This window comes from Tinamus guttatus, unplaced genomic scaffold (assembly GCF_059628265.1).
Source record: "Tinamus guttatus ecotype Peru unplaced genomic scaffold, ASM5962826v1 Tinamus_guttatus_pri_ptg000770l, whole genome shotgun sequence".
In the NCBI taxonomy this organism is placed as follows: Eukaryota; Metazoa; Chordata; class Aves; order Tinamiformes; family Tinamidae; genus Tinamus; species Tinamus guttatus.
In genome coordinates this window covers 254,961-279,352 of record NW_028289304.1, presented here as the reverse complement: position 1 = coordinate 279,352, position 24,392 = coordinate 254,961, and the positions used below count along the sequence as shown (strand labels likewise).

At 54.8% G+C, this 24,392-nt stretch overlaps 2 protein-coding genes across 2 annotated transcripts in view; one reads left to right on the top strand and one right to left on the bottom strand.

Annotated features, from left to right (window-relative positions):
* Positions 1-1,051, bottom strand: part of LOC104575226 (talin-1-like) — a 38,827-nt gene extending 37,776 nt beyond the window's left edge. The window contains exon 1 of the mRNA XM_088537440.1: positions 891-1,051. Coding sequence (XP_088393566.1) covers positions 891-1,020 — 130 coding nt within the window. The 5' untranslated portion in view covers positions 1,021-1,051. The remainder of the gene's footprint in view (positions 1-890) is intronic.
* A 17,878-nt stretch (positions 1,052-18,929) lies between these two features.
* LOC104578114 (cyclic AMP-responsive element-binding protein 3-like) lies at positions 18,930-23,945 on the top strand. Its single transcript, XM_088537445.1, is given in 11 exon segments — positions 18,930-18,964; positions 19,766-19,903; positions 19,985-20,258; positions 20,474-20,586; positions 20,778-20,870; positions 21,637-21,743; positions 22,246-22,314; positions 22,681-22,772; positions 22,908-22,941; positions 22,943-22,980; positions 23,348-23,945. Coding segments are annotated over 10 exon segments (1,332 nt in total). The 5' UTR covers positions 18,930-18,964; the 3' UTR covers positions 23,722-23,945.
* Positions 23,946-24,392: the final 447 nt, after the last annotated feature.

Here is a 24,392-nt window from a genome sequence, read left to right as displayed (position 1 = left end):
ACCAGCACGTCACAGAGGACTGCTAGGGAGGGGACAAACCACACAAAGGACAACCTACGTCCCTAAGGAAGTGTTCATTTATGTTGTTTATTAATACTCCTTAGATCCAGGACAGCTGTTTAAATGCATACAAACAAGTGATGGCAGAGTCATGGCACTTTTCTGAATACTTTCCAATGGAACCAGGCTCTTGGATGAGAACAATTCATCAGATGCAGAATGTTTTGCAAGGATATACCAGTTTCAACAAAACCCTCATCGGTGAAAGCTGAAAGCTTCTTGGGTTCAGAGTAAAGTGTTTTTTGCACAAGATGGTGGCTGCGAAACAGCCAATAACCTGGAGTAGTTACTAGGGAAGGACCAGATCAGGCTCTGGTCTCAGTCAGACAGGGAAAACCTACTTCTCCCCCATACTAGGAAAACACCCAAATACTCATGCCGATTATTCTTGTTATATGTGGGAAAAAATTCCAGAATGGCTCTAGGACAAAACTGAAGAGGGAGGGACTTCAATATGTCCAAGGGTTTTTTGTTTGTTTGTTTTTTGTTTTTTCCTTTTTTTTTTTTCCTAAGGGGGAATGTATAGCCACTTTCTGAGCAAACATAGCAGGTCACAGAGCACACAGAATCGAGAAGTAACTTGTCCAAAGCTACAGAAATGGGAGAGGGGACTTTGCATCCAGGAAAAGACTAGTGCCTAAAGGGTGCCAGCACCAGAAATACAAGGGGGCTTTCAGGGCAATTTGTATGGGCATAAAAAGAGGAAAAGGGGAGATTTAGTGAGAAAAGCAGAAGAAATACTTTTAAAGGAAAGCAGGACAGGACAGAAACTGACCTCAAGGAACATAAGCTGAGATGGGTGGCACTGGCCACCAGCACAGGTTACTTACGTTGCCCCATCTGGGCCTCCGGCACCCGCTCCCGGATCAACCGGCAGGCATCGTACACCATGGTGGAAGGCTCGAACTGCATGGTCTTCACGACATTGCCGATGCTGATCTTCAGCGAGAGGGCAACCATGGTGGCGGTGTGACAGTCCCCACTCCTGTGTCACCTGCTAGAGGAGACAGAAATGGATCAGCTCCCATTGCTGAGCCTGCACACAGACCAGCACCTCACTGCTGCTCAGGGAGTCTCAACTCCTCCCATAACTACTACTCCTTTACGCGTATTTAAGAGCCCGTGCACCTCTCTGTATTAATGGAGAGAAGCTTCCAAGTGACGGACATCTCCAGACAGACAGGCACAGGCATCTAAGCAAAGTCCTTCGTAAATGCAAGGGCTTCAAATGAAATTCAGAGCCTGTGATCTCTTTACACACAAGGACTGGTCCGGGGCCTTCAGCCAAAGTTAAGGGCTTTTGTCCCCCTATCAGGGCCTTGACTCCAAGGTCACACAGTCGATTTTGTTCAAATACAGAAGTGAGCATAGCTGTTACTCAGCACAGACACTGTCAGCAAGGAGGAAATGAGTGCATGGGAGTACTGCAAGATAAGATGGGAGAGCATGATGGAAGGATTTGTAATTAAGAACTGCCATGGCACAGACACCACAAGAGGAAACCCAAAGTTTGACCCTGAGCCAGTATGGTCCTGCCCTAGCTATCAGGACTCCTCAGAGGCCCCACAGCGACATCTGACAGTGCTAAGCTGAGAAACTGAGGAGAGAGCTGTGACCCTCAGCCACCCCAAAATTCCCCAGAATGTATGACAGGCACCCACACTTCCTAGACATGATGGACCCGGAGAAACAGAAAAGCCTGAAGCTGCTCAGAGAGAAGAGATAAAGAAAGGGAGAGGGTGGCTCCTAGCAGCTCCCATTCCCTGGGAGAGGAAAGTCACTAAATTTGAAGGACTGATAAATTAAAAGCTGGGGGAAGAAGACACCTTTTATACACTGCAGGATTCGCTGGGAGAACCCCTGCCCCTGGAGAACATCAGGTCAAGTCAGCAAGAGCTGTAGCCACAGAGGCAACTGTCTAAAAGCAAAGGGGCTCTCCAGGCCCGAATGAGAACCAGGCACTTGCTCACAACATACAGGCTGTCACTGACTCCTTCCTCCGAGGCTCCAAGTTGCATGAGAAACAGGGTACAAGGCAGCATGAGGCCTGGGCCAGCACAGAGATCCTAAAGGCAGCTGGGGGAAGCCACAGCTCACCTGAACAGAGGTGAAACAGGAAACAGGAAATTTCTTGTGTGAATAAAGGAAGTTCAGCTGCATGCATCAGTTAAGCCCTCAAGGAGGCACCTGCCCCAGATGCGCTTGAGTCAGGGAGGGCACTATTTCCTCCTCCGCTCCACGCGACCCACTGTCACTTTGCTGGCTGTGCAACCACCCCTCTTAAAATGCCATTCCCAGGCAGCAGCTTTCTGGCAGACTCAGGACAGCCAGCCCAGCAGCAACACGCATTGGGAAGGGACACAGTGCAACATGTCATGATGAAGCTACATGGGAGACAGCCAACCTGATAAGTCTAAGTGGGCCAGGAGCAGAGAGGAGCGTCCTGGACTGCAACAGCAGAGGGGACGAAGAGGAAGGTGAAGAGAGATCAGCCATACTCAGCATGTCAAAACTGTTTCAGCCTCCTGCCTGTCCTCTCCATCCAGCTCTTCTCTTGCTGTCCTCCTCCCAAACCTACATATTCTCCTCAGGGTGACAGCCTCTCTTTCTGTCCCCCATCCCCTCCTCACAGACCCTCCAAGGGGGCTAACAAGCCCGCCCAAGCGCCCAGTGGGGTCATTCCCATGTGGATCCCCAGTGAAAGTTGAGCAGGAGGACGAGGCACACAGCCGGGCTGTGGGAATGGGTTCAGCTGTGTAAGCCAGGGCAGGCCCTGTGGGAGAGCAGCGAGCTCAGCGGAGCGGGGCCTGCGACAGGCCCTGGGGCAGGACACCAGCTGAGTCACCTCCACTCTGGAGCACACCACCACTCTTTACCTGCTAGGCCTGGGAGTAGTCAGTATTTTGGCCTGGGAGGTAACTGGGCCCTGGACACAGTCAGCGAGGAGCGCACCCGCTCATCACAGCAGGAGCAGAGAGGCGCTCCACAGGTACAGGGAAACAGCTTTGGTGCCAGAAGCCCACAAAAAGGGTAAAGGCCTGCCAATTAGAAGAGGCATAAGAGAGAATAGAGCCACAGGATTGAGAAGATGACCGTAACCCAACTGCTCAGACAGCCAGCACTCTCCCACCATGGGCAGAATGGGCAGAGGGAAACAAGGCTGGAGACATCAGCGTTCAGCTTGCAAGCGCTGCTCCAGCAGCCTTGCGCCCTGGCTCCAGGACGTCTCACCAGGATGCAGCCTCTCTTTTTTTTTTCCCCTCCCAGCTCAGAGCTGCCAGGAGCCATTTCCAATGCTGCAGCCACCAGCAGCAGCCCAGGCGACCTCCCACCCCTCGCAGGCATTTTGCACTTTTCCCTACCATCGCCCAACTGGCTGTCCACCTCCCTGGCTGCTCTGGCACCACACAACTTATCAAGTCAAAGCCTCCAAAAATAAAAATAAATAAAAAATGGCAGGTCCACGGTGGCTGGTGAGGCGCCAAGCAGCGCCAGGTACCCGGTCCCGTGCTCCACCGCAAACAAACTCCACCCCGCTTTGCGGATACGCGGCTGCCAGTTTCCTGCTGCCACATGCACGCGCGCTCCGGCACTGGGCTTCAACGCTGGCTAGAGGCACGTGCGATGCAGGTGAGAAAGGCTGCAGGATGCATTGCAGCCCAGGGAGCTGCTCCGGGATGGAGAGGGGCTGGTGGCCCTGCTCCCACGGTCACGCTGACAAACCACACTCGGCATTTTGCTCTCCCTTCACTTCCCCCCAAGCAGCTGACACCTCTGCCGGGTGAGAGCATAATGGGGAAGCAGGCGGCATACAGCAAAGCGCTCGCAAACTTCCTCTGGGGACTTACCCAGCAAGCAGGCTGCGAGCCTGTGGCATCGGCCACCCCACGGCACAGCCCAGGCCTGACGAGCTCACCCCAGTTCCACACGCACAGCGAACACTTTGCAATGGCCTGGCACTGCTCTCCAGGCCCACAAGCATCAGAGGCTTTTGCTCTATCTCCCCTCCCTGGGTTGTCTCCAAAGCCAGCTGCTTCCCTTTCCTCAGTACCCAAGTTCTGGCTTTTCTATCGCAGGAATGTGACAGATGTCCAGGAATCCAACATCCAGGAACACAGCTCCCGCTGTTGACGTCACGCGATCCCAGGCTGACACAGCACTACCCAAATAACCGTTTTGTTTCTCCCTCACTGCATGTTTCAGAAGGCAGGTCTGGTCTCCAGTCTGTTTGCTCCCAGTCAGTCTATTCCCATTCCTTCTCAATTTCAGACAGCACTTCCAGCAGCAGCCGACCGAATGCTGTGCCAACTACAAGTCTACAAGCAACCTACCAGCTGGGTGGGCCACCCAGGAACAGCCTCAAGTTGTCAAGAACTATAGATTTTTATGACTTTTAAGAAAAAGGAATCCTAACTAATGCCAGAGGAGGACAGAGACAGTTTAGGCTGTGAACCACCTGCCCCAGGAGGCATGGGTAATGCTGACATCTGCACTCAGGACCCAATGTCAGACACAGGCAGAACAATCTAGCTAGTCGAGGCTACCCAAGCCAACACAAGAGGAACTGCCCACAATCTGGCAGTGCTCGTGCCCCCCAGACAAGCACCTCTCGTTTTTCCCCACCACAGCCCACTGTCCCCAAAATCGCAGAAAGTCATCTCACCGCTGCCAGCTGGACCTCTGCCTCTGGACAGATGAAGACTGCTCTCTGCAAAGTCAGGCTCTGTCCTGAGAGCAAAACCTCAGTGCTTTGGGGACTGAGCTGCAGTCCCAGTCCTTGCTCTGGCTATGGATCAGGTAGCTGCTCCTCAGAAATCAGGGCAAAGGAAATGGCCCGTCCAGCAGCACTCTGACGAGACGCAGCCAGAGCCCAAGGCAGAACCTGCCCCAATTTGAAGTGACAGAAGCCTTTGAACTCACTGTAAGAAAGAAAAGCTCATAGTTGCTGATTTCTACTGCACTTACATGCTGACACGAGTTTGCATGAGCAGCTTTTGAGGTACTAGAAAAGCTACAATCCTTGCTAGAGTGCAGAATAGCACTAGGACCCTTTCTGCCTCCTCAGTCAGCTGATTTTCAGGCATAAGTGCTTATCAGCCCCACAGCAGCTGAACAAGCACCAGCTCTACAACTAACAGTACTGTTCATTAAAAATAGCAGCTTGGAAAGGCACCGTTCCCTCTGTGTATGGTATTAGTGCTCCAAAACCAGCGTCTATTGCACCAAATGTTGCCCTAAACCAGGGTAAGGGTCTCCTTGCACATGACAACTTGCAGAAGGGCAGGGGGGAGGCAGCTCAGCAAAGAAGAGGAGCTGCAATGCCCAAGGCCCAGAGTAGCAGAGATAGGAAGAAACTGTGAGCTTCTAGCTTACATCTTGGTTGCCTAAAGGCCTCATCTTGGGCCTTTAGGCAACCCCAAATCATCCAGAGTCCCTGCAGAAAAGATGTTTCGCTCGGCACCCAATGGGTGCAGTCCTGATGGCACAGGCCCACAGCACACGCAATGCAGAGTAACTGCAAAACTACACCAAAAAGGGTAGTGTTCCTGCCACTCCTCCCCCTTCAGATCTAGAGACTCCTCCCCCTTCAGATCTAGAGATTACTCAGCTGCGGGGCATGTTTTCTCAGGAATCCAGCACGGCTCCTGGAGCCATAGTTGTCCCCTGAGTCAGTCTGACCTGACTCACCTGCCATGGCAAGAAGCAGACATGGGCAGAGGAGTGCCTTGTTGTGGCAGCACCTATAATTATGTTGAATTACACAATCCAATGAGGTAGTTTAATTTACACTCATGCAGGTTTGTGTTGTTCCCGAAAGGGGCAATACCTCTTTCAGTTTCTCTCCTCAGCCAGGCAGGCCCAGCTCCTCCTTGCACTGGAGTCACTCTGTGCTCTCCAGGTCACTGTGCTGCAAGCCCCAGAATCAGCATTTCTGTGCCTCGAGTGCCTTTGCTATGCAAGCCAACACCCTGGATATCGCATTTGCTGGAGAAGCACAGTTAAGGATAAAGCAGGTGACCTGGAAGGACCCAAGCAAGCTGGCAGGACACCCACCCACAGCACTTGGTAGTGCTGAAGCTCTTGCAGCAACTGCTAAAGGAGCAGTGCCACAGAGCTACATGAACCGAGCCCCAAGCCAGGTCAAGCTCGAAGGAAATAACAGGTTGTCCTCAGACCGGGCATCCTCAAAAGGCTTCTGAAACACTGGGGCCGGCTTTAATGACATAACTGGAACAACAATATTTTTACAGCAGATCAAACTCAGAGCGCAATAACAAAAACAAGAGGAGGCTGTAAATAAGCCTGCCACCTGCCCGCTTGCGGCTTGCAGGGAGAGTCCCTTCCCTTCGGGCTGCTCTCGACCCAGCACACTCACAGCGCTCCCCAGGGCTGCGGCAGCTCCTGGCGTCCTACAGAGCGTCACTCGTGCCCTCTGCCTCGTCACAAGCCTGGCGGCCGTCGCTCTCTGCAGCTGCCCCGGCCTCCCACCAGCCCCAAGGCTGCACCCTCCAAGGCTGCATTCCCTTTCCTCTCCCGCAAGCCTGCCCAGAGGAAGGGACATGCACGCTCTCCGGAGGGAATGACCCAAAGCAGAAATCGGCCCCAGGGACTTTCTCGTCCTTACACCACACATGGCTGGAAGATGCAGAGCACGCACAGGAAGCGCCACATCTGCTTTTGTTATTTATTTTTCTATCAGACAACCAATTATGGCTGCCTCGCTCCTCCAGTGCTACTAAAGGGGCTGTATCATCCTGGCCTGCCAATCTGAACCACTGACTCCAGTGTTACGTGCAAGGAAACAGCCCCTGTGCTTCCAGGAGATGCTGGTCATCCAGCACGGCATGGGCTGAGCAAGTGCCCGCATCCTTCCAGGCCCTTACCCTGGGCTGACCCAGGAGGTCCAGGAGCCTCAGTCCTCGGGGGACAGTCCCCAGAGCTGCCTGGAGACTCAGAGCGGCAGCAAGGGAAGCAGGAGGCAGCTCACGATGGCTCTCAGCCAGTGCTTTAAGGGATGGAGGAGGAAAGAGCAAGACCTGAAATGGACGAAAAGTAACTGGATCTGATTTTGGTTGGGAATGAGTCAGAGCAGGCAGAAATAAAGGGGGATGGAAGGGCTGGGCATGCAGGGAAGGCCGGGCATGGCTCCTATGGGCCTGCAGAGAACAGCAAGGCCAGGAGGGCCTGGCCTGGGCAGCACCCGCTCCTGGCATCCTGCAGAGGCCGCGCTCCCTCCCGCTCGGGCGCGAGACTCTGAGGTCGGCGGGGTGGAGCGTGGCTGCCAGTGCGGCTGCCAGCGCTCGGAGCCTGTCCAGCTCTGCATTCCTGAGACGTTCAGCAATGTTGCTGCAAGAGCCATTCACAGAGGCCCGAGGCTCCCTATTGGTTCCATGCGCCGCTCACAAGGAATGAAATGTATTTCAGGGATGGAGGGAGGCAGCCAGCAGTGCCGGAGCATCACTGGCACGTGGGAAACAGCCCGGGAGCAAAGAGCACCCGGCTGCAGCGAGAAGGGGATTTACAGCTGGGGGAAGCAGCCGTCCTCCAGAGCGGCAGGGCAGGGAGAGCAGCCCAGCACTCCTGCTCCCACTCAGAGAGCACTGGAACCGCAGGAGGGTCCAGAGCAGGGGGGAGCAAGCAGATTCATTCGGCCTCCTCCAGTATCAGCACTCGGAACTGGAAGGTAGCACTTGAGTGGCAAAGCCTGGGCAGTCACAGGCATCTGTGACACTTCTAATTCAGAATGCTCCGTGAGCCTGTTATTTCAGAGGCCACTTCTAGACGCCGATTTTGGGCTTGTGGTGGGAACAGGCAGGATTAAGGGCACTGCAGCAGCAGAGCATCCGAGAAAGCTCCCCAGCCCATCTAAGGAGAAAGGAACATGCACTCCCAGGCAGCCTCACCTGACAGGGACAAACTTCCTCCGGAGCTCAGGCGTGGGGGTAAGTTAACCCTGGAGGCAGAAGCAGCCTGTACATGGCAGGAGCACCAAGTACATGGAGCATTTTTATGCCATCAGGAAGCACTGGCCCTTTAGTGTTGTTTCTTCCTGAAAAGGAAGAGAGCAAATACCATCCAAATTATGCTCCGTAACCAAAATGTGCAGTTAGTGTAGTAAAGATGGTGCAAGCAGGCAGCAACCCTTTCAATCTTGCCATAAAACTGCCAGCACGCCTATTCTTTTGTAAAAGTGATCAATTCAATCAATCAGCAATTGTGCCACAGTGAACTGAAAGAGAAATCCAGCTTGGGAAAACATGACATTTTATAGGGAGAGCACTACCTCCACTCCAGGACATGCAATTTGAAGGGAGAAGCACATTACTGTGTCACGCACGTCCTTCTCCAGCTCTCCAGGGCCAGGCAGGTCCTTCACAACCACCAACACAAGCATCAGCTGTGTTTTGTGGAAAGCAACATGTTGCCTTACAAGACATAAGATATCAAGGACTGGAAGGAAAAAATAAATTAAAAAAAATCACACTTCTTTGCAGTGATTGCTTCATGCCCAAACCAATGCAAAGTTCTGCAGCAGTGCAAGGGCTGGAAATATCAAACAAGTATTGAAAGGAAAGAAAGATGATGCATATTTATTTCCATATTCTACGGAAACAACTTAAGCACCAACAACTGAACTTTGCTCACATCAACTTCTAAAACAGAAATAATCTTTGCTATTTAAGTAGTAAATTTTATCAATCTCTATAATCATTCATCAAGGAATGCCGTAACTAATCACAAGGTTTGCAATCTGTCTGGATGCCTGCTTGTGGAAAGATCTACTTCGATGGGGGCACCAGTCTTGGGGCTTGATGGAGAAGGCCTGTGTGGACTTCCTTGTGGGTACTATATTTTTAGAAAAAAAAAATAATTAAAAATAAATATCAGACTATGTAAGGGACAGAATGGGAGCTCTGGACAGCAAAGCCAAACCAATTCTCACTGCCACAGGCAGCCCACAAGCAGTGCTATTAAGAAACTACCCTTGTGACCACTTCTGCCTTTCTTTGGCAGAGACATCCCAAGTGTTAAACACATCTTGCTGAGAAAGAAGAAACACCAGTTTTCACAAAGGGAGTTCAAAATTCCTTTCGCAAGAGGAATGCCAGGGCTGCACTCTGCCACTGACAGGGAGCTCTCAGGAAGACCAAGCAGTGGGTTTGCGGCCAGCTGCTTGCGAGGGACTTTGCTCAGAGCATGAGAAGACTCCTTTGATGTGCACAAACCTACTGAGAGGCACTGACTGCACACAAAGCAGCCGGAGGAGATTTCAGAGCAACTGGACAGGCTGTGGGCTGGTGACACCACTCCGGGTCTCCATGGCAATCTGGCATCATCTAAACTAGAGCGACCCAAATCCAAGGCAGAATTTCGCACACTTCCAAATACTCAGCCCAAAGAATCCATGTTGAACCCACTAAAATGGAGAAGAGGCCGAAACGTGCTGATGTAAACCTGATTTTTTTCCTTTTCTTCTACTATCCAACATAGTTCCAGAACTTGTGCTCAAAGTATATAAAACAGCCCATAGTGTCCAAATGATTTGAAATTACTGAAACAAAATAAAGGAAGAACAGCCAAATTTAAACTGTCTCTCTGCGTGGGAGAAGAAAGGGGAAGAACAGACTTGATGAATGCCCCAAAATCTTTTATGCTGGCCAGGTGCCAGGAAAAGCGAGCACGTTAGTAAGCATTTATTGGTATGCAAAAGCAGATAAGCCCCCGAAGCAGTAATCCACCTAATTAACAGGCTACAAATGAGAGGAACACATCTACCACTCAATTGAAAACTCCAAGCTTGTCATTTGTGAAAACACACACAACCATTTCCAGCTTTGTGAAGCGAGCATTGCTTCAACGGGTGCCAGAAGACGAGCTCTCTTCCAAAACTTTTGCGGGCTCCCACCCGCCTCCCCAGGAAATTCCCCATCAGCTTCCTTTCCCCTCAGCCCACCTCAGAGCATTAGTTTGTTTCCTTAATATAATAAACATGGGCCCCAGAACTGAGGGATGTTGCTGACTCACGGGCAGAGGTGAGCCCAGAACAGCAGCATTTAGATGACCTTCAGTCTAATCTCAAGCATCCTTCATGCTCGGAGCCACAGCAGGCTGGGGGGAAAGACGGGACATGAAAGCCCGTGCGGAAGGTTGAAGAAACAGCAAGAGCTGCCCCAGTTTCAGTTTTGCTTCAGATGTGGAGCTAGCTCAGGAGTTTGCACTATGCAAGTGAAATGGATTACTACATTTAAGGACTTTTGGCTTGAATTACTTCTAGATGTGCTTCGAGCTTCATTTAAAAGCAAGCCATCAGGCACACTGGCAATTGTGCAAACCCACGGATGGATGAGAGCAAGACCTTGGGCAGCCCAGAAAAGAGCTGGGTTGGAGCCCGGGGCTCTCCTGCTGCCAGCCCCAGTGCCAAGTCGCTTTTCTGCCATTTTCTACCTTGCAAAGCACCAATTTTTTTCTCAAAGCCATTTCAGTCTAAGGAACAACTATGTCATTTCTGGGACCGCTGAAAATAAATTTTCCATCACATGATGCAACTGATATATTTGTGCCGACTGACTTTAAAGCAACAAGGCAAGAACAGTTGCAAAGTTTTATTATATATATATAATATATATATCTCCATTAGTACCGCCAAACTGTCTTCAAACACAGCCTGTGCAACACGCTGGTGGAAAGTCTCCAGAACAAATTGCAAATCTTTACCAAATAAAACAATTTCGCTATTTTAAATATATAAGCTTTAAAAGAGATAGCACACAAGACTGCTTTAGAGCAATGTCAAAATATTTAGGAAAGGCTGGAATATTCCTGCAGCTCATGCATGGCAGCTGCGCGGGGATGGGAGAGCAGCGGTCAAGAGCTCTTTACAGGAAGTTTTATCAGCCATTCTGCACAGCCACAGACTGCTAATAGCTCCGTGACTGCAGCCAGCCAGGGCTTTTTATAAGCACAGCAGTTACACACTTGGTTAACATGGACTCCGGCTGCCAACAGCTACGCACTCACCAGCGAAATCCCTGCAATTTTCACTTGCATACAGATCAGCAAAAAAACAAACACTCATTCACAGAGTTATGAAATATTTGCACGGATTTCGCACGGCAAAAACTGCAAGAAGTTTTATATTAAGGAGGTGGGTGCAGAAAGCAAAGGTCATTCATTACCCAGAATTCACTCGCGGCAGCAGTACAGTTTTCATTTAACTAGCAGACCCATTGATCTTTAATCTTTTGGCATGAAGGGCAGCACTAATTCCAACCGTGGCTCGCCAGGCAGAAGCCACCACAGTCTCCACCTTGCCCTGCACGCAGACGCTTTAGCTGCCCGGCCAGGTCTCAGCCTCTGCTGCTTGGAAGGTCCATTCCTGTTTAATACTTTTTCCGCCCCCCATTCCTTTTCAATTTAAGAGAAGACAAAGCAAGTAGAAATCAAATTCCCATTTCCAACTAGAAATCACATCCCTGTTGCCAACCATCCTATGCCAATCGCTGTTACAGCTTCCTCCGGTCCAAAATGCCCCCAAACCATCTAACAAAGCCAGGTTGCAAGCAGGAGGCAGGAAATCTCAGGTCGGAGCTCCACAAATGCTGCATTAGCAAGAAGCAGCTCGGCCCTCCTCCTACGGCCTGAGCATCAGCCTGACAACAGCACAAGGAACTGAGTCAAAGAGCCGAGCCCGATGGCGCCCAGCTGATTCATCCCGCTTCATCCTTCCCAGCCGCTTCCCGACCTGGATTCGCACTGCAGGAGGGCTTCTCCCAGCCAGCACAACCAGGGATGCGTCTGGGCACGGAGACGGGCCGAAGAGGAGCACAGCGGCCTGGAGACCCCCGGAGGCTCCTGTCCCGTCCTCAGCAGCAGCAGGGAGCCTGGGCTTTGCTGACAGGCTCACATTCCAGCAGCTGCCCTGGTGTTATTTGTGGTTGGAAGGAGAGACGTAAGGGAGATGGATAATGACCAGGCTCCTCGAGAGAAGTCACTTCGCAAGCGGGGAGGAGGAAGCGGAGGCCCTCCTCAGCAGCTGATTCCCAGCTTCCTTCCCCATGACCAGGCTCTGCGGCTCGGGGTGGTTGTGTTGATGGGAAGAAAGGAGCATCCTCCGGTCCCAGCGCAGATGCAATGGGAGAATCACAGAATCATAAAATCATTGAATGCTTAAGGTTGGAAGGGACCTCTAGAGGTCATCTAGTCCAACTCCCCTGCACACACAGGGTCACCTAGGACTGCATCCAAGCGGGTTTTGAAGATCTCCAGAGAAGGAGACTCCACAACCTCTCTGGGCAGCCTGTTCCAGTGCTCTGTCACCCTCACTGTCAAGAAATGTTTCCTTAAGTTCCTGTGGAACTTTTGGTGCTTCAGTTTGTGGCCATTACCTCTAGTTCTGTCGGTGGCCACCACTGAAAAGAGACCAGCACCATCCTCCTCACTCCCTCCCTTGAGGTACTTATAGACACTGATTAGATCCCCTCTCAGCCTTCTCTTCTCCAGGCTGAACAGGCCCAGCTCCCTCAGCCTCTCCTCATAGGGCAGATGTTCCAGGCCCCTGATCATCCTTGTGGCCCTGCGCTGGACTCTCTCCAGCAGCTCCACATCCCTCTTGTACTGTGCAGCCCAGAACTGGACACAATACTCCAGATGTGGCCTCACCAGGGCTGAGTAGAGGGGCAGGATCACCTCCCTCGACCTGCTGGAGACGCTCTTCTTAATGCACCCCAGGATGCCATTGGCCTTCTTGGCCACGAGGGCACACTGCTGCCTCATGGTCAACTTGTCATCCACCATGACACCCAGGTCTTTCTCTGCAGAGCTGCTCTCCAGAAGGTCGGTCCCCAGCCTGTACTGGTGTCTGGGGTTATTTCTCCCCAGGTGCAGGACCTTGCACTTGGCCTTGTTGAATTGCATGAGGTTTTTCACCGCCCAGTTGTCCAGTCTGTCCAGGTCCCTCTGGATGGCAGCACAGCCCTCTGGGGTATCGGCTACTCCTCCCAGTTTCGTATCATCAGCAAACTTGCTGACGGAGCACTCTGTGCCTTCATCCAGGTCATTGATGAATAAATTGAACAGGACTGGACCAAGGACTGACCCCTGGGGGACACCGCTAACTACAAGTCTCCAACTAGACTCTGCACCGCTGATCACCACCCTCTGAGCTCTGCCATCCAGCCAGTTCCTAATCCACCTCACTGTGCACTCATCTATCCCACACTTTCGGAGCTTGCCCAGGAGGATGTTGTGAGGGACGGTGTCAAAAGCCTTGGTGAAGTTGAGATAGACAGCATCCACCACTCTCCTCTCATCTATCCATCTGGTCATTCCACCATAGAAGGCTATCAGGTTAGTCAAGCATGATTTCCCCTTGGTGAATCCATGATGACTACTCTTGAGCACCTTCTTGTCCTCCATGTGCCCGGAGACAATGGCCAGTATGAGCCGTTCCATCACTTTTCCGGGGACGGAGGTGAGGCTCACTGGCCTGTAGTTGCCTGGGTCCTTCTTGCCTTTTTTGAAGACTGGCATGACATTGGCCTTCTTCTAGTCCTCCAGCGCCTCCCCCGTTCTCCAGGATCTTTCAAAGATGATGGAGAGCGGCTTAGCCATGACATCCGCCAGTTCCCGCAGAACTCTGGGGTGCATCCCATCAGGGCCCATGGATTTGTGGGTATCGAGTTTCCTTAGGTGCTCTCTGACCCAATCTTCCTCTACCCAGGGCGAGTCTTCCTCTCTCCAGGCTTCTTCTCTTGTCCCTAGGGCCTGGGGCTCTAAAGGGCTGCCCTTGGTAAACACCGAAGCAAAGAAGGCATTCAGCAACTCTGCTTTTTCTGTGTAATTCGTAACCAGGGTGCCCATCCCGTTCACCAGCGGACCCACATTTTCCCTGACCTTCCTTTTGCTGTTAATATATTTGAAGAAGTTTTTCTTGTTATTTTTAACATCCCTTACCAGATTGCGTTCCAAACGTGCCTTAGCGGTGCCATTCCGCGCGGAGTGGCCAGGACGTGGAAAACAAGCACGGGACGGAGACCCACGGCAGGGTGGGCTGAGGTGGGAAGCAACGGGGCGAGCAGGAATCCTCTCCAGTCCCGTGGTTATCACACCTCTGTTGTAGACTTCAGAGGGGGGAACACCACAGTTACCCCTGACAGAGGTTGTTCCATGAAACCAACCTCCAGGTGTCTCAAAATTCATCTGCACTGGGCGAGAACAGTCTCATCTATTAAGGCCAGTGTTTGCCCTTCACCCCCAGGTCTATCTGCTGCCATCAGGCACCATCCTTCCCCCACGGAGCAGCCCGGGCAGCTCCAAGCTGGAATCTGAAGCTCCTCTGCCACTTCTCCAACACGGGGAGAAACTCCCCAAACTGTAGCACGTGTAGGGTGACCCGCAACAAAGCAAACACATGGAACAGAAAGGCAAGCGGCACAGGGCACCTGCGCAGGCAGCGCGTCCCCTCCTGCTGCCACCGCCCCAACTCCTCCGGCCACAGGCTATTTGGCCTTTTCCTTAGCAAACCAGGACATCAGTAGAGACCCAACAGCGCCTCTCAGGAGCTCGCTTGGGCTCTACAGAGATCAGAGGCCCTAATGCTGCCACCCACATCACACAATCACAGAATGGTTGAGGTTGGAAGGGACCTCTAGAGATCATCTAGTCCAACCTCCCTGCTCCAGCAGGGGCACCCAGAGTGCGTAGCACAGGGTGGCATCCAGGCAGGTTTTGAAGATCTCCAGAGAAGGAGACTCCACAGCCTCTCTGGGCAGCCTGTTCACCCAGACACCTGAGTTGCCAGGGGTGGCCAGTTGTGGCCTGGGAACTGCCCATAGGGGCCTTCAGCTTTGGCACACGCAACCAACCCAAGCTCGCAGAGATACAACCGCCTTCTTCCCCCTCTCCTCTCCAACCCTGGACATATGGAATAGCCCAGGGCAAGGCAGGGGCAGCACGGGAGCACCCTGGGAGGGTCCAAGACACACGCTCGGGGCACCAGGAAAAGGCAACACGGCTGACCTCATTCCTTTCACAGCAAGCTGCAGATAAAACAGTGCTTCGTAAAAGCCAGTGTCCTGGGTGATGCCTGCCAGAGGCCAGCGTGGGCTACTTGCCATTTCAAGATCTGCTTGTATCATCTGCCCCCATTATGAAATCACCACGGGTCACAGTGGCCACAACAGAAGTGTAGCCCTTGGCAGGGGTTGCACAAGGCCACATTACTCACCTATGTGGAAGCAACACACACAGAGCCAGTGAGGTAACGGGAAACAAAAGGAGAGCTTAGCCTCAGGCTACCTGAGTAGCCGCCATACCTCGCTCACACCCAGAGCCCTGGGTAGGGCCAAGTCACAGGGCTGCGTGAGGCCATCCACAGCTAAGAGGATTGGTTGCCAAGAGAGGTTGTGGAATCTCCTTCTCTGGAGATCTTCAAGACCCGCTTGGATGCAGTCCTGTGCCACGTGCTCTAGGTGACCCTGCGTGTGCAGGGGGATTGGACTAGATGCCCTCTAGAGGTCCCTTCCAACCTTAATGATTCTATGAAAGCGATCGGACCTATGGTCTACAGACTGTTCGTGAATCCGATACTGATTTGATATCTCCTTCCCCACCACCACCACTACGGCTTTCAAACTGCAACATTTTACATCCGTCCTTCGGGAGAGGTGGCCTGGAGCAGGGAGCTCTACGGCTTTGGCACCTGGCACCAGAGAGCAGAGGGAAAGGACGGGGCAAAGCAGGGCCAGGAGGGAACAAGGAGTCACAGCAGACAGAGAGGAGATGAGGGAGCTTTCCCCCGACTCAGTAACTTGCTCCACCTGGGGTACGGTGGCAGCTCCCCTGTCCCTCACACCACAAAAGGGCCTTCTCCAGAGGCAGCCCCCTCCTTCCCAGTGCTCCAGCATGGAATGAGGGATGAGTACAGCAACCACGACGCGGCTGTGGCGCGGGAACCCGCATTTTCCTTCTTGGAGTTTAGTTCATGGCCACAATACTCCCACCCCTAGCACCACCGGGGCACCTGGAGCACCCATCACATCCTGCAGTGCCCCAGGGAGGCACGCGGGAGGCCGGGAACAACGCGTCCCACACCAGCACCCTCCTGGGGGCACACTCTGCCCTTTGTCCCAGGCTCAGCGATCTGGCCACTCACGTGAGCCAGTTGCAGGAGCAGGAGCTCTCTGGGGTGACCAGTGACCTCCTCCAGCTCCTAGGCAGCCAGGACACATGGCCAGGAGCAGAATGTCCTCTGGCTTCTCCATTCAGCTGCAAGTCACATAGGTGAAATCCAGCCTTATTCTGGCACTGTAGAGCTCACCTGTGCCTCCCGGGCTTGCAGAGGCAGAATTCCAGTTTGGATTTCCCCCTTCCCACCAGCAAACCTCTTAAAAAGCTGTGCAAGGGGATGGGGGAGGAAAACTGTCAGAGACACCCTTCCCACTTCCCCTCAGCCCCCGGTTGCTATACGTCAAGCGGGGCAGACAGGAAGAGAAGAGGCACACAGGGCCCAGAAGAGAAATAAAATGAAAAAAGGAAAGCTGTGTAGCTCCGATGCCACGGTTATAGTGCTGCTCCCACGGGGCACGACACAACTTCACCAGCCCCGGGGCCTCACTGCACGCAGAGCGGCAGCTTGTCCTCCTTCACGAGCCCCAGCTCTGGGCACCTTGTTAACAGGACTGTGGCTGTGTCATTGTCAAACACTGCTTTTGGCTACACAATTCAAAGCCTGCTCTAAAAGGGGCTGCTTTTCCCTCCCTTGCAGACTCCCATCCATAAATACCTCCAGCCTCCCTGTCTATGAATAGCCCCAGGCACATGGGCATACAGGCCGGGAGCCTCCTGCCCTCGGAACTATAATCATCTCGGAGGAGCAGAGCCCACCGGACTTTGCGGGAAGGAAGCGCCGGGGGCACCTCCAGACCGTGGGGCTCCCTTTGGGTGAGCAGACTGCTAAGCCAAGCCACATCCCAGACACAGCAGCTGTCAGGCAGGATCAGACTGCCGCAGCCAGACAAATCCCCAGGAGGAGCAATCACCTTTATGGCCACCCCAGGTGACAGCAGTCAGGAGCCCCTTGCCCAGAGCTGTGTTTGGAGGCCGCTTTCGGCACCCCTGAGCTCCTGCCGCCCTCTGCATCCCGCCATGCACCCACACATGGGATGCTCCTTAGCAGCCCACTCTGTGGGACAGGAGGGACATCAGCTACCCCACCACTGTCTCCCTTTAGCTTCATACTTATTGGGGGTGTCCTAGAAAGGCCTTTTCTATTTCAGGACCTGCCTCTGCTGCTTTGACTTCTGACCCCTTCTCTCTGGTGGGTTTGCAATCAGACTTCCCTGTTTTTCTTCTGCTGGACCCATGGGCCACACAGGGGCATCCCGCTCACCCTTGGGCGGGTCGCACCAAACGGACACCACCAACACAAGTTGGGGCATCGAGCAAAGCGGCAATACCCCATTCGCTCACTGGACTCACCTTAGGGGACTAGTGAGACTACTACTCTGCACACAGACGCCTTTGAGAAGATCCCATATGGGCTGCAGCAGGGCAGCGGCTGACTCAGAAACCCAAGAAACAGGAGCAGCGGTGGCGCCCGTCTGTCCTCAAGCGCTTCCCCATGCGTCCCCAAGCACTGCGTGGGCAGCGGGTGCCACATGGCCAGGCTACAAGGAGCACTTGCGCTTCCCACTTCCCCATGGCATAGAGCCTCCCGCCGTGGTGGGACAGCGCAGGAAGCGGCAGGGAGGAGTGGGCCGCCATGGACAACGTCAGTGGCGACGGCTTCCTTCAGCTGGCCTTTAAATCAGTCCCTGCGGGCCACATGACCGACTTCCATCCAAGCCACACGGTCTCCAGGGAGGCCACCGCAGCTTCCCCCCTGGGCACAGCTATTTCCAGGCAGCGCTAACAGGATGTGGCCGAGATGAGCCAGACAAGTGCAGCGTGCGAGCAGGACCGGGGCAGCAAGGTGCACGCCGGAGCCCTGGTGGCAGCACCGGCAGCCCGGGCACAACCCGCCACAGACAGGACAGTGGGCAGGGCGTGCACGGGAGGCCCTTGGAGCGGGACACACGTTTCACACGGCCTCACCTCCTGCTCACGTGCCAGCCCCGTAGCGCTCGGGAAGCTGCAAGTCTTGGTGCTTCCGCAGGTGCGGGGCCGGCAGCCGCGGCGCTGCCAGAGCTGAGCGGCACCATGTGCGCCACGCGAGAGGGCGCAGCGCCGCTCCCGGGCCCGGCACGTGTCGGCCGAGAGCCGCGCGGGGACAGCCGGATCGGGTCCCCGGGGAAGTCTCGGTTCCGCTCCCGGCTCCATCCCCGCCGGCCGCGGCGCCGCTCGCTCCGGTCTCTCCACGTGGGTTCGTGCACGGCGGGAAGCCGCCTTTCCGGCAGTGCCGGTACCGCGGGCCTCCGTGCAGACGGTGCCGCCAGTAACAGGGCCCTGCTCACGGGCCGCCCGGCGCCCCCTTACCCACTAAGTGAGGATGAGTGAGCTCCGCGCGCGCATCCGCCACCGCCGCCTCCTCCTACCTGTGCGCAGGCAAGAACTACGTGCCAAGAGCGCCGAACCTCTGCAGCGGCGACAGCGCCCGCGCCCCGCCCCGCCGCGCATCGCGCATGCGCTCCGCGCCCCGCCGCACCCGCGACGGCCACGCCCCCACGAGTCAGGCCACGCCCCCATGCCCACGACCACGCCTCCTTCACTGCAGGCCACGCCCCCGTGTCCACGGCAGGCCCCCGAAAACACAGACCACGCCCTCTAGGTCATGGACATGCCCTCCGAGCCCCATACGCGTGTTTCCGCCACTTCCTTCCCCCCCCCCGCCCCCCTCCCCTCCCGCGCGGCCTGTTGGGAGGGTGCTGACGTCATCCGTGGTGCGTTGGAAGCGTCGCTGTCGGAGGTTGGTGCGCTTCTTTCCCTGTCAGAGCGAGCCGCGCGGGGGGCCCGGGCGTCCGGGTCGCAGCCGGGGCTCAGAGCGGCGGCGGGACTGGGAGCTGCTGCACCCGGCCCTCCGCGGGCTCTGCGAGCCAAGGACAGGGCCTGGCCCGTCGCGCCGCGCGAGCGGCGGCGGCCTCCGCGGGCCGGCACGGGCGCGGTGCGGCGGCAGCTTCTGCCACGTAGGAAGGAGCTGCTGCCGCGCCCGCCTCCCGGCCCAGGGCGGCCTGCGCCGCGCCTACCTCCCCACAGGGCGCTGCTGTGTCCGGGCGGCCCGTGGGCTCCGGCGCTGCCCGCGCTCTGCTCGGTGCACGCTTCCTCTCCTTGCTTCCTTTCCCGCTCCTTCTGCGGTAACCAGCGCACTCTGGCACAGCAGCTTCCTGCTTCCCGGGGCAGCAGCCCCATGTCCGTAGGCTGTACTGACCCCTTCCTTGTGTTTGTTTTTTCCTTCTCTGAGCTGTGATGTCAGCTACATCCAAAAACCTAACGGTGCCAGGGGGCCCTTCTGCTTTCCCTCATTTTCCAACAGTTCTGACTTCTGGGTGGAGCCTCCTCCAATGGCCTGTTCCTGCTTGGCAGGGACAGCCAGACAGGGTGTCACAAGCAGTGGTAATCACCTTGTTGGGACTGTATCATTGCTGCGGGGTCCTGACTGCTCTTCCCTGCATAGGGGGACTTTGTACTTCAGCACAGCGGTAGAGTGACCTCCTAGAGAACTGCTGGTGTTTTCCCTGAGGCCCACAGTCATTTTGGCTGTTTTATTCAGATGTCGAGCCCAGAGGAATTGGCTGCCCTGGCAGATGAGGATCTGCTCGACTTTCTCCTGAAGGATGATGCTCCCTGCCCTGAAATACTAGGGGAGGAGAACAACTTGCTGGAAGGCTGGGGCCTGTTGGAGCCCGAGGTGGGTTGTTCTGGAGGGATTGCTGGGGGTTGTGGTCCAGGAGCTTTGGCTTCATGCTTAGTGGAAGCTTTTTCTCTGCAGCTTCTGAACAAGGAGATGGACGCCTTCATCAGCTCCCTGCTGAGCCCCTTTGTAGATGAACTGAACACGCTGCCAGGTTGCTTACATGATGACGGTGACAGTGGCATTTCCAAGGACCATAATTTGTCCCATAGCCCTGGCAATGACTTTGCCAGCAGCCCTCAGAGCTCAAACATTGTTCAGTTTGATCACAATTACTACCTTCATCAGGATGGGCCCGTACTGGAAAGCATGAGGTCTGAGGTGGCAGAAGGAGATGTTTCCATTGACCTTGGTAAGTGGGGCTGCCTGTTCCAGCAACAGGCAGTGTTGGGCCTAGCAGGAAAACAGGCCAGTGTAGGGTTTTCTTGTGTGGGTCGCAGACAGCAATGGAGAGAACCAGCTTGATGGTTCTCTGCATTTGTGGTCTCGTGGTGCTAAACTTGGCTGGCAGGGATGTCTGTGCTGCCTCATTGGGGCCTGGGGCTTGACTCTCTTCTCTTTCCCTAGAGATGTGGACAGGTTTAGAAACCCCAGCCGAGACACTAGAAGAGGACTCGGCTTTTCCTTTTGCTGTCACTGTGGATGCTGGACCTCAGTATGTGTCTGGAGCTGTCATGCAGGTACTGACTGCCTAAGGCGCAGAACTGTGTCCCTTTGCCCACCTTGTCCCCTTCTCCTCTCGTGCGGTCGCTGTGGGGGGTATCTCTGAGAAGAACACGATGCTGCTTGGGCTTCCGCACACCTTTCTCTACCCTGGGCTGTGCTCCCTTTGCTTTGGATCCTCAGGAGACCCCTTTGGGCTGTTTTCTAGTTCGACTTCCTAGAGCTGATCCTGACGGAGGAGGAGAGGCAGCTCCTGGAGAAAGAGGGAGTTTCATTACCGACTAGTCTGCTGCCGACCAAAGTGAGTCCTTGCAATGACTGGCAATTCCCGAACCACCTTGGAGCGCGTGAACAGCTCCGAGAACAGCTCCCTTAGGCAGAGTAGGAATCTAAAATGCAGGACAGTGCCTTGCTGAGAGTATTAGCCCCTGTGTGTTGAATTCAGGCACCATCTAGCAGGGCCGGGGAAGCTGGATTCCTTTGAGGGCTGCGGAGGTCCATGTGCAAAGCAGTCTGTTTTTTTCATAGCCAAGTAGATGCAGAGCAGCCACCCCATTAGCTGTTGGGGGGTGATGTGGTGTCTCGTGGTGAGGGTTTCCTCTCTGCAGAACAGAGGCTGGAACAGTGTGGAAAGATTTATTGCTGCTCAGGGCATCTCCAGCAGGGTGAAATACCCTTTGGCAGTAGCCCTGAGTTGCCCACAGGGACATGGAGAGTAGCAAGATGCCTGGCTGCTCTTAAGCTGTTTGCAGAGACAGTTGCACTGCCGCTGCCTTCAGCGTTTTTCCTGCTGCTTGCCTAGTGGCTCATGAGCTGTCTTTTCATCTTGTTTGCGTGCGCCTTGCTCTTGGTAGACTAGGAAACTGCTGGTCATATCGGCAGGCCAGAGTTTTCCTTCCAGCCAGTCTAGTTCATTGTGTGGTTTGGGGGAGGACAGAAGCAAAAGCACCCGGGTTGCTGCCCTTCTCCTCAGGGGTGAGCGCTCAGATGTGCCCAGGTCCTGCTGGGGCTGAGTGGCCACCCCCCTGGCCCCTGGGGTGGCCACTCAGCAGTGATGGCTCTTGCAGGCTGAGGAGTGGCTCCTGAAGAAGGTGCGACAGAAGATCCAGAACAAGCAGTCAGCCCAGGATAGTCACCGCAGGAAGAAGATCTACGTGGATGGCTTGGAAAACAGGTACCTGCTTGTGGCAGCAGTGCTCTGCTGCTGCTGGAGTCTTGCAGCCCTGGGTAGAAAGTGAGGCCGAGTCTATAGTTTAATCCTCTTGAGAAGAGCTGCAGCCCAAAAGCTTGGAAAATGGTCTGCTCTGCTCCTGGGAGGTGGCATGGGGCTCGTTCAGTTGAAGCAGAGTGCTGGCTTGCCAGGGCCCACGTGTTCTCCTGGTAAGGTTTGCGGTACAGTCCAGCATCGCCTGTCTGCAGGGCTGCCAGGTGTGCTGCTCGGAGGAGGCATCATTACAGATCAGCGTGGTGCTTTTCCGAGAGACGGGTCAGGGCTCATCCCTCCCTGCAGCTTGTGTGTGATGTCATTCTTGGGCTTTGAGCTACCAAAAGTGTCTGTCCTAGCCACCTATAGAGTTAGTGGCTGATTCCCTGTGGAGGGGCTCTAGTGAAGGGCCTGCTCTTGGCTAACAAAACCTCTCTGTGTCTGTTCCTGTGCTGTTTGTCCATCCCAGAAGGGTGGCAGCCTGCACAGCTCAGAACCACGAGCTCCAGAAGAAGGTGCAGCTGCTGCAGAAGCAGAACATGTGAGTTATGGGTGCAAGTTGAAACACAGGAAGTTCCATCTCCATATGAGGAAGAACGTCTTTACTGTGAGGGTGACAGAGCCCTGGAACAGGCTGCCCAGAGAGGTTGTGGAGTCTCCTTCTCTGGAGATCTTCAAAACCCGCTTGGATGCAGTCCTAGGTGACCCTGCGTGTGCAGGGGGGTTGGACTAGATGATCTCTAGAGGTCCCTTCCAACCTTAACCATTCTGTGAGTTGTTGTGGGATGTGGCTGGGGATGGGATGTGGAAGGCTCTCCTCACGACTCTGATCTGTCCCTGGCTGCAAAAGGGGAAATTCTTGTTTCTGCCACTGTGTTGATCTGCGTTGCCTGCTCTCCTCCTGCAGGTTGTTGCTTGAGAAGCTGCGGAAACTTCAGGCGCTGGTGAGGCAGTCCACAACCAAAACTACCACAGCAAGCACCTGCATTGTGGTGAGTGGCTTCAGCCCCAGCTTCTCTGAAGGAGTCTTTGTTGTCACAAGTGTGGTAAGCAGTATTAATGGCAGCCAGTCATACCTTTTCCGTGCCCTAAGATCAGGAAGGCTTTGCTCATGGCTTCTCTTTCCCTTTCCAGGTCTGTCCTTCTGCCTCATTCTCTCCCCTAGCCTCTTCCTTTGGGAGCAGAGGGCTGCAGCCGGAGCTCCGAGGTGAGTGCCTGGGGAATGAGGGACAGCTCTGGGTGCAGTGTCCCCGTCCAGGGCAGAGTGCTTCCTTCAGAGACAGCCTGAGCTCCTAGTAGCAGCCCCTTGTCTGGGGGTGGATTTGGGTTTGGCTTTGCTGTCTGGGCAGTGCCAGAGCCATTCAGATCCTCTCGCTCTCAAAGCACAAGCCATGCTTGTGCCTGGTGGCTGTGCAGCGTTGTTTCCTTGCCTCCCCGGGGAAGAGGCAGCCCTAGTTGAATGTCTTTTCTCCTCCCATGGACTCTGTGGTATCCTCTGCTCAGAACAGGACCGTGAGACCTTGTGTCCCGCCCTCCAGGAGGGCATAACAAGGCTGCCTCGGCCTCTCTTGCAGTGCTGTCACGGCAGATCCGCGAGTTCCCCAGCCAGGTTTGGCAGGCAGCACCTGATGTGCAGGAGGAAGCTGTGCTGGAGATGCTTAGTGCAGAGCCTGAAGACACCTTGCTTTTGAGCACCCTCAACCAGTCCCAGGAAGAGGGGCAGAATCCACCCAAGGTTGATCCCAGGTCCTCTTTCAACAGCAACTCATCCTCTGACCTTCCGGTGGCAGCCAGCTCCGAGCTGGGTCCTCCCCAGCTGCAGGAGCAGTGCTCTGGGAGCAATGCTTTGCCCTTGGCAGTGCCGGCAGCTTGGGAAGCCAAGAGGCACAAGTGGGTGGAACGCGCTGCCAGCATTGTCATCCAGCAGCACTGCGTCGATGAGATGTGATTGTCTCGCCTCGCCTGCCAGGGCGGTGCCGTGCGCCTTGTCAAGAAGGGACAGACAGAGAACTGTGTTAACGGATCATCTATCAAAGCAAATGCTTTTAAATACTCCCCTGATAGCTGGCAGCTCAGCGAGTTTATCATTTTAGAGGTGACCTGTTCATACAGCCTGCCCTGTGTATCCAGAACAGGTGCCTGTCGGAGATGAGGAGAGATGGGAAGCTCGGAGAGCTCCATTTCCTGCTGTGGCTGTTGACATGGTCTGAAGCCCTCGGTGCCTGTGTTGCTCACTAGGGAAGGGCTGCTGTGTGGAGGGTGAAGGCACTCAGCACCTGAGGGGCCTGGTACCTGCTCTGCCTGTAGGCAGGTGCCCTGTCCCACTTCCCCCCTGCCCTGTTAGAGTGGAACAGGCCATGTCCTGGACTGCCTGCTGAGTGTGGCAGCCATTAGGACGCCTTCAGCCTCGCGCTGCCGTCTCTTGTCTGTGCGCGGCGTGGTGGGCTAGATGCCAGCCTCCTGTGTGCCGAGGGATGCCCTGCCTCTGTGCAAGCACCGCGCTCCCCCTGTTCCTGCTAGCGTGCAAGCCGTGCACACACTCCGGGTCTGCCTAGAGAAGGTGCAGTCCTTCCCCAGCTGTGTGGGCACCTATCTGCCCTCCAGCTTCTTGGGGACTAC